Genomic DNA, 9,982 nt, shown 5'->3' on the forward strand with positions numbered 1-9,982 from the left:
TTGAAAAGGCATGCTCCTGATGATGTAAGGAATTTCTCTATGAGGCGACCTCGGGCATCCGTGCGAGAAGAGCCCCAAAGAGTGTTGTGAGCATTGAGGTCGCCTGTCAGGATGTATGGTTCGGGCAGCTGGTCAACCAGCGCCTCGAATTCAGAGCTTAAAAGTGAAACATCAGGAGGAATGTATATGGAGCATACCGTTATCAACCTATTAAATATTATCGTTCGAATTGCCACAGCCTCCAGGATAGTGTTCAAGGTGACAGGGTGGCATGCTAAGGATTTGCGGGCGATTATGGCCACACCGCCAGAAGAGTGTGTGCAGCCAACCCTGTCCTTTCTGTATACCAGGTAACTATTCAAGAAATTTGTGTTCTTGGAATTCAGGTGTGTTTCCTGAACACACATTACACTTGGCTGATTAGCATGCAGAATCTCATAGACGTCGTCAAGATTATTTAGAAGGCCTCTGCAGTTCCATTGAACGATATTTTCTCTTCCCATTATTATGTATTAGAGCTACTGGAGTGTGACTATTTATGTAGGGTCTTTCGGGGCTTGGACTCTTGGACGGGGTTTCTTTACCTCCTCTGGAGGTTTAGATGGGGGGACCCGTTCCTTCCGCTACGAAGCAGACAGGAAGGGTCCCACATCCAAGTCATCATCTGATTTGGAAGGGGTACCCGGCGTACCGGACCCCCCGGACCTGGCACCCTTTGCGGTGCCCTTCGTTTTGGCCGCGACCGCCGAGGGCGTCAGGAGCGCCCCGGGTGGCACAGGCGGTGCGGCGGAGGTGGGAACTGCTGCGGTTTCCTCCAGCTCCATCTCCTCCGGGCCCTCGCATGTGCTTCGGGCCGGTGGAGAGGAGGAAACAGAGGGTGCAGCAGCATCCCCAACGGACGTGGATGCCACCACAGCCGCTGCTGACTTAGCAGGCGGTGCGGTGGCGGGTTGGGCCGCCAGAGGCAACCCAGGGGGGGGCGGGGGCGGGACCAAGTCCGACTCGCGGTACTGGGTCCCCGCCGAAACAAGACGCCGCTCAGCCCCCCGGCGAGCTGCGTCGGCGTACCTCCCCAAGGGGAAAGAGGCGAACCTCTTTCGCGCCTCGGGGAAGGAGATGTTCTCAGTTACTTTCACGTGGATGATCTTTTTTTCTTGGTGAAACTTCTCACAGCTGCGGGAGTATGCCGCGTGCGGCCCCTGACAGTTTGCGCAGGTGAAGGTGGTGGAATCACATTTTTCAGTGGGGTGGTCGTGTGCGGCGCATTTTGCGCAGGTCTGTTTCCCGCGGCAAGAAGTTGTAGCGTGCCCGAACCGCTGGCACTTGTAGCAGCGGCGCGGGTTAGGTATGTACGGACGTACACCACACCTAATGAAACCAGCATTGATGTGATCAGGAAGTTTTGAACTGCTGAATGTTAAGATTATGTGCTTTGTGGGTATTTCTACATTGTCGCGACGGATGGTGATTCTCCTGACAGCTGTTACGCCCTGATCCTTCAGACCTTCTAGAAGGTCGGCCTCTGTTTCACTTAGCAGATCTGGTTGAGATATCACCCCCTGCGAGCTGTTGAGGCTGCGGTGGGGTGTGACAGTGATGTCCAGATCTGCCATGCGGGTTTGGGTCAGGAGATTTGTGGCTTGCTGCTGCGTCTTGACTTCAACCAACACTTCGCCTGTTCGTAGTTTTTTTGCCTCGAAAGATTTGCCAACAATTCCTTCAAGGAACTTGGAGACGAGGAATACAGATTGGGAGGAGACGGGTTTGGATTTGTCTATTGATTCAAGGACCAAAAAACGGGGATAGTTGTCATGTTTCGGAACGTTGATAGTTGGTAGGGGTGGAAAGGAAACTTCGGTGCGGCCCCTTTTCGGGGGCCGATCACGTCTGGGGGGGGGTTTTGAAAATTCCATATGATACATTGGAAAGCAGGGAGACGGGGGTACTTTCTCCTTTGACCTTACCCTGGTAGTCAAAGAGGTCCCGGAGCTCCCTGCCTGGTAGACAGGCAGGGAGCCCATCGGCCGGAGCTTGACCAAGGTTCCGACGGCCACCGTTTACGGCTTCTACCCTTCACCTTAAAAACACCTCGCCACGGTTGGACACGGCTTATGTTGGGAGCTCGGGGTCCGCGGTGTCGCTGCTCACCGTCACCATGAATACTCAAGGTGCCCCGTGCGGGGCGCACAGAACACGTAAACATCTGTTTAACAGATACCAGCTGCGGGAAAATTGTCTGAGGAATAACACCATCCCCGTTCCAGACACAACCTTTACAACATTTAGGTTAAACACGATCTCGCTCCTATCTCTATGGCTCTTTAGTGTATTTTTGATCCGAAAATAGTCTGCTCTCTGAAATATTATTTTGGCTGTCTGGTTCTGCGCTGAAGTGCCAAAATCGAGCAGCAATTCCGAATCAACATCAGAAATTTCACCACAGTAATTAATTTTATAATCACGAATTCATTCTGATTCAATTCCACGAAACAGAAGCATCCTTTGAAGAAAGTTCCGGCTGCTCGTGTTTCACGAGAACTGCCATAATAACTAGGAAAGGCAATATGCGGCCTTGTTTTAGAGACCGCCAATTTCTCACTGACGCACTTCTTAAGTATAAAAATACACGGTTTTCTGTGGTCGCACGAAGAATGCAGATCTTTCACGAACGCACTGATTGAGCGGGATTCAAAACTTTGTGCGCCCTAACCACCTATTGCGTGTCTAAGTGCGTATGAAAGCTTTTGCAACCTTAAGAGCTACTATTGGTATATTAATACACTAAAGCCTCGTTAATTCCGCCCCCGCGTTTTGGTATTTTCGGATGGTTCGCCTCGCCTGCTCCTTCCTTTCAAGAATGTACAGTGCCTTATTTGCCACAGATTCGTTATTTTGGCGCACGTTTACCCGCGCGGCGCTGACTTCGTACCAACACCTTCTCGAAACATTACCCACAACGCGTCATCCTTCGGCCGCCCAGTTTCTCCCTCTATAGCCGAGGGCAATATGCGAGCGTACATCGTGGCCAGTAAACAGCCGGCGGAATCCGGCGGTTTACCCCCTAGAAGCTGCGTATGCTCTTGCTTATTTGAAATAATTCCGCTATGGTGCTTCATGCAACACTCTTGCTCTCCGCAAATTGTTGCACGCGAAACTTGTTCGTTCCCCCCAACAATCCGCCGAAAGGCAAACTAGCATGACTGATTACTTCACAAACTAGAAGCGCGCATATAAAAGAATAGTAAATGTGCTGTTCTTGTCCTTCCTTCGATAATTCGACATTTGGATAATTCACACATGTTTTTGCTGCCTACAGACCCGAATTACCGAGCTTTCACAGTCGTTACAATTTTTCAGAACGTAAATCAACTGTACTTAGCATTCTAATAAAGCCCAATTCTGCTCAGGTCAGCAACTTTCCCAAGAGCCTGACATTTTACCCTTTGCCCCAGCCTCATGTCCACCTTCAAAAGTTAAAAACTTGGCAACGAAAAGACCTAGGCATACCTACTTCTCGCCACAGGGTGATATGTCCTCCTTTTAGTACTCCCTGCTCTTTCCGCAGGACTCCACCAATCCTCACCTGCGCCAAATCGGCCGTGTGGTTCGCGAACGACGCACGGCTGTTCCGGTGTCCGTGCTGTACGGTGAACGCCTTCTTCGGCGGGTGACCCAAGGCGGCGCTGCCATCATCAGCGACGGCACGTCGCTCACCTTCCAGGTCACCTCCGTGTGTCGGGGCTTCGTCGGGGCAGAGTTCTACTTTGCTCGAGAAGGTGTCATGTCACACCCCCTGCACAGCTTCGCTCGCAAGGACATTGACCCCCTCGTCTTGGGAGATATCAACAGAGTGTATGTTTGCCAAGCCGCACGCGTCAGAAACAACAACAAAAACGATGTCCCTAACAGTCGTGCGCATGGTCTCCTTTTTTAAACTTTTACCTCCGGCCTTTAAGGGCAATTGCAACAAACCTTAGCCACGATTTCGTTTCCTGTTGGCGCTAGAATGTAGATACTTAGAATACACAGTTTCGTCTGTTCTACAGGCGTGTTTTGTTTATTTTTTATCTATTTATTCACACAGTCAAGGGTAGCGCCATTTCAGAGGGGGGTGAGTTACAGGGGCACCAGTGAATCAACAAATTGAAAAGCAGCAGGAAAGGGTTCAGACGATAGGTAAACATTTAGCTGATATCTAATCCCAAAATGTTACACAGAGTTCTACAAAATTAAATTATGGCCTACACTGACGCCGGTAAGTGCCAAACGGCAGCTACAATCTTGCAACAGTCGGAGAATTAATAGAGAACGGAGGTTTCCGCATTAAAAGTAGTAGTTTTTAGTGTATGTCAATGGTCAATACAGAATAAAATATATAAACCAGCCGTAATCAGGCCATTTTATGGGCAGCAATTTGTCGAACGAACCAAAGCGAAAGCACGTTTACAAATAAAATCCAAAGAAGGTAACTGGGTATATTCTGTATTGTACTGCTTGAATTGCAGTTGACATCTGTAGCTCAAACGACAAATCTAAAATACGTTTACCTTTCCTGTCGGGCGCACGAAATAGACCGTGAGATTTGTTGAAAACGGCCAAACAAGTCTGTATGATACAGGAGTGTAATTTAAGTGAAAAATGGCGTATGTTGGCGTGAGTGTGTAGCTATGTGAACAGCTAATGCGTCTTGGCGGCATCTATGGCGAGACCGATGATCTTGCGCTGGGTTTCGAAGGTTCGGCTGAGGAGTAGTGCCTCCCAGTATGCTACGTTTCGGTGCGGTTTCTTGTACGAAGGACACGTCCACACCATGTGGACGAGGTCCGCTCGACCCTTACATTTCTTACATCTTGGATCGACGACTTTGGGATGCCACTTACTATATAGGACTGGGTTCTGGAAAACTCCCGTCTGCAAACGTCTCCAGTAAATCTCCTCTTTTCGACTTAGCTGCAGATCCGCAGGAGGTAGTATCTTCCTCTTCAGTCTATAATATTGCGTAATTTCACTGTAGTCACTCGGCCCTTCGTTCGCCGTCATTTGGGAAGGAGGTTCGGCATGCAGGGCTGAGGCCAACGACTGGACATCAGCAGCGGCGGCGTTGGGGGTGGTTGCCCGGACTGTAAGACCTCGGGCGGTCGCATGTGCTGTCTCATTCCCAATGAGTCCCCGATGAGCTGGTGTCCACACTAACGTTACCTCTTCGGTTGTAAAGTTTTTTATGATTGCGAGGATACTCCAAGCGGCGCTGGAGATCCTCCCTCGGTCGAAATTTCTGATGGCCGATTTAGAGTCGCTCACTATCGTTCTAATTTCCGGCCGGGTCATTGCTAAGGCAATGGCTACCTCCTCGGCCTCCGTCGTGTCCCTACTCAGTAACGTGCAACGCGAGACTGGGACCCCGCTTTCAGTAACCGCTACTGCTGCGTAAGCGGTTTTACTCTGATATGATGCTGCGTCGGTGTAAAGGACGTCCGTCTGTCCACCGTATCTAGTTTGCAGGTCTTTGGCTCTGCTCTTTCGTCTAGCTTGGTGATACGCGGAATGCATGTTTCTGGGCATGGGTGTTACCTTAATTTTCTCCCTGATCGACTTTGGTATCTCGCGTGTATCTTTGGCTAGTTCACTGGTCTGGTATCCCAGACGTTCGAGTATTTTGCGACCCGTCCTGCTGCCCAACAGTCTCTGCTGTTGCGATGCATTTGCCGCCTCTATGAGTTCATTTAAAGTGTTCGATACGCCCAAACTAAGAATCTTGCCCGTTGACGTGTTCGGGGGAAGACCTAGCGCACATTTGATTCCCTTTCTTATTATTATGTCCAACTTATTTTTCTCGGATTTTGTCAGCCTCATGTAGGGGGCTACGAAAAGGATCCTACTTATACCGAAGGCCTGAAACACCCTGAGGAGGTTGGGCTCCTTCATCCCCCCATGCTTGTTTGAGATGCGTTTCATCATTCTGCAAACATTTCCCACCTCATTTTCTAGTCGCCGTATGACCTCCGTGTTTCTGCCGGTGTCCTGGACATAAAGCCCCAGTACTCTTATCTTGTCCCTCGCGGGGATTTGCTGTCCTCCTACTTTAAGTCTTGTGTTGTGTCTATTCCTGCTCGCTTTCCGCTTGTACTGGGGGACAAGGAACAGTGCCTCGAATTTTTCTGCCGAGCACTTAAGTCCCAAAGTTTGTAGGTAGTTTTCAATTTCATCTATGGCTTGCTGTAGTATATCTTCAATGCGCCCGTCACTACCACGGTTGATCCACAGAGTGAGATCGTCCGCGTAGATGGTGTATCTCAGGTCTTCCATCTTATCGAGCCTCTCGAATAGTCCTATCATGGCTACGTTAAACAATGTGGGAGATAGGACCGACCCTTGAGGCGTGCCCCAGTTACCTAGTTCGATGTTCCGGAGGGAGGAACCCCCTAACTCTATGTTAGCCCTACGACTTGAAAGGGAATCCCTGACATAGTTGTATGTTTTGGTCCCCAAGTTTAGGGCGCTCAGGTGGCGCAGGACAGCCGAATGTCTGACGTTGTCGAAAGCTTTGGCTACATCGAGGCCAACAATGACTCTCGTATCTTTACTCGTACTGTCAATTATATCCTCCTTGATTTGTAGCATTACATCACAGACCGAAAGGTTCGCCCTGAAACCTATCATGGAGTCTGGGTACATCCCCTTGTCTTCTAGATACCTACCAAGTCTGATATGAAACACATTGCAATTACTCTGGGCCGAAGTCTTCTGCGAGAGGAGCGAAGGAAACCAAGGGATCCCAGTTCGAATTAACCGTCCTGGATAATGCCGAGTCGAATTATCTGAAGTTTTCCCCCCATTCAAATATACAGGGCTGTGCCGGGAGCACAGCGTCAGTTCGAATTAACTGCAAGTTCGAATTAACGAGCTTTTACTGTACATTCCTTAGTTGTACTTAATAGTTCATAATATAAATCTAACATTCAGAGCTGAATATATTAGGTGAGTTTTGTGTAAAGACTTTCGTTTTGTCCACAGTATTCGGCGGCTAGTGGAAGCCGGGTTGGTCAACTTCTGGCTGGAGCGTGCCAAGGGCGACGTGACCCGCTGCGGAGGTTCGTCTGCGGAAACCGAGCAGGCATCGCCACTCGCCCTGGGGGATGTCTTCAGCGTCTTCGTGCTGTGGCTGGCTTGCGTCGGTATCTCCTGCCTAGCCTTCGTCGCCGAGGTGTGCACACGATGCGCCGAAAAGACGCCTGATAAACACGTACACAAGGCGGCAGATAGAGGGCGCCCCAGGTGGCACAGAAGGGGCATTCGCCGCTTGAGGAACGCGTACTGAGCCACCGTTCCCGGAGGCAAAGTCGACCCGGAAGTCGAAGGCGTTGTTATTTGTTCAGCGAACACGTGTCCCAACGGAGTGCACTTTTATGTAGAGCGCTACCCAAACGCTGCAAAGGTCACTTTTAATGCGAATGAATTAGCTGCCCATACACAAAAATTCGGCGTCGGGGTGACTACGGATTCTACAAAAAAAAACAGATTTATTTTAGTTATTTAAAAATACTGCCAATCCCTTGTCGGGATGTTCGCAGGAAGGACACAGGAAAACATACAATAGAAACATCCGTAAGTTATACGTCGTTTAGGATACGCGTTACATTGCTGCTTATCAAGTTCTAACAATTTGTAACAACCATGAGAAAGCACAATAAAAACATCCGTAAGTTATAGATCGTTTGGGACACGCGCTACATTGTTGCTCACAAGGTTCTGACCATTTCTAAGAACCACATTCTGACAAGTTCTACCCTAGTTCTAACAACTAAGTTCTTACACAATCATTGTACTACGTCTAAATGATTCGAGTGTGAAAGAGTCAAAAGAATAAAACAGTCTAAAACAATCGATTTTTCCAAAGATTACTGCCATAGCACATGTTAGTGTTGTGAACGCAAATGTTCTTCAACAAGAGATAAAAATATAGTTAAAGAATTGCTGCTAGTAATCATGGCTGCTAGGCTGTTCCATTCCCTTATTGTTGCTGGGAAGGATGAGTGTTTGAAACATTCCATGTGAAAAGACTATTCTTGCATTACGTATGGGTCGTAAATTGTTTGACTGTAATGTATTTGGAGGCGTCGATGCTGGTTTGCTTATGGTGTAGCTGGTAGATGAATCGTACGCGTGCTGGTCTTGCTCGTTTATGCAGCGTTAGCATGCCTGCTTTTAGATGCAAAGCATCTCATTGTCGACCCTCCGTCGTCCGGCGTCCGCACCTCTCCTCCTCTACACCACCTGTGATAATACCACTCTCTCCCCTCCTCCTCTCCACACCACCTATGCGCTACGCGCGCTCCTCCTCTTCTCCCCTCTCCACACCAGATCTCCAATCACGCGCATGCGCGCTGCTCCTGCTCTCCACTCCCACTGCTCTGCAAATAAACCCGGTCCGTGCTCCGCTCAGTTGCTTCTTCGGTACTGAGTCGTCCGATGACTGGAAATGGACACCAACGATTCCGTCAGCAAACTGGCTGGCACACCTTCCACTAGCGCCAGCCAGCACACTGTCAGAACCGCGAGCATCTAAGCCTGGATCTCCAGAAGTCACGGGTCGTGCAGCCACAGTCGCCGAAGCTCTACGGTCTTCGGTCACCAAGCTGCGCTAACCCTTGGTTAAATAAAGTGTCTCTCTCTCTCTCTCTCTCTCTCTCTCTCTCTCTCTCTCTCTCTCTCTCTCTCTCTATCTATCTATCTATCTATCTATCTCTCTCTCTCTCTCTCCGAAGACAAGGCTGCACAGAGGAGAGCTCGCGACGCCGAACGTAAATGGCGGTGTCGACCAGCGGATTCCTCGCTTCGAGAACGACAAGTCGCTTTGAAACGCCAGCGGCGAGTAGCTGATCCAGATGGCACGGCTTTGCATCACCTCAGAGTTCTCATGTGGGAAGATGGTATAATTTTTTTTAATCATTTCGGTTGGTGAGTCCGTTTGTCTCAACTTGTTAAAAATGAATCGCACAGCTTTCCTCTGAATGCCTTCTAGTTTCGCAAATATTTATTTTTTGTGTGCGGGAACCAGACAATGTTCCCATATTCAAGAATAGATCTCAAGTACGTGTTGTAGGCTAGCAATTTAATTTCAGAAGGTACTAGCCGGAGGCATCGTCTCTGAAAAAAAAGTCATTTGAACGCGGTTGATGTGACGTTAGAAACGTGGGCATCCCATCTGAGATCGCGGGTAAAGGTGAGGCCAAGGTACTTGTGGTGGCTTGCTCTAGGAAGTGGGATGCTATTAAGGGTACATGAGAACTCTGACCATTCCTTTTGTCTTGTTACTGTCATTATTGCTGTTTTTTTACATTCAATAACATTTGCCAATCAGAACACCAGTTTGATACCGTTTGATACTAAGGCTTTGTTTAGGGCAACATGATCTTCGGAGAGTTTATTTTATGATAAATTATGCAATCATCCGCGAAAAGTCTGACGCTGCGAAAATTTGAGGGGGTAAGTCATTGATAAAAATTAGGAATAAGGTGGGAGCAAGAACACAGCCCTGGGGAACACCGGATGTTAAGGCAATTGTGCATACCTACAGCTGGCCATTGAAATTAACAAATTGTGTGCGACCAGTAAGGTAGTTTTTAATTCATTGCGTAACGGAGTCATTGCCTAAGGTGCATTCTAACTATTGTATCGGTTTCTTATGCTAAACCTCAAAAGCTTTCGCAAATTTTAATAGGAAAAGGTTGATTAAACACATCTGTTGGGAAAGTTGGTGCATTATGATTGAAAAAAATATAGCGCGACTTAGACAACGACAGTAAAGACGGACGACGGGACAAGCGCTCAACAAAGAAGCGCTTGTCCCGTCGTCCTTCTTTACTGTCGTTGTCTAAGTCGCGCTCTGTTTTTTCAATCATAGGAGAAGGTTGACCTGTCCGCGCTTAGGGATAAATGATGGGTTAGTTCTATTGCGTGACTGTAGAAAGTCCCCTGCGGG

General features: G+C 48.6%; 1 protein-coding gene across 1 annotated transcript in view; it reads left to right on the plus strand.

Moving 5' to 3' along the window:
* LOC144173689 (putative glutamate receptor) overlaps window positions 1-7,600 on the plus strand; it is a 52,506-nt gene extending 44,906 nt beyond the window's left edge. The window contains exons 7-8 of the mRNA XM_077702009.1: window positions 3,566-3,852; window positions 7,015-7,600. Of these exons, the coding sequence (XP_077558135.1) occupies window positions 3,566-3,852; window positions 7,015-7,318 (591 nt within the window). The 3' untranslated portion in view covers window positions 7,319-7,600. The remainder of the gene's footprint in view (window positions 1-3,565; window positions 3,853-7,014) is intronic.
* Window positions 7,601-9,982: the final 2,382 nt, after the last annotated feature.

The sequence above is a fragment of the Haemaphysalis longicornis genome, unplaced genomic scaffold (genome assembly GCF_048455015.1).
Source record: "Haemaphysalis longicornis isolate Haplotype H1 unplaced genomic scaffold, Haemaphysalis longicornis Haplotype H1 scaffold_3, whole genome shotgun sequence".
NCBI lineage: Eukaryota > Metazoa > Arthropoda > Arachnida > Ixodida > Ixodidae > Haemaphysalis > Haemaphysalis longicornis.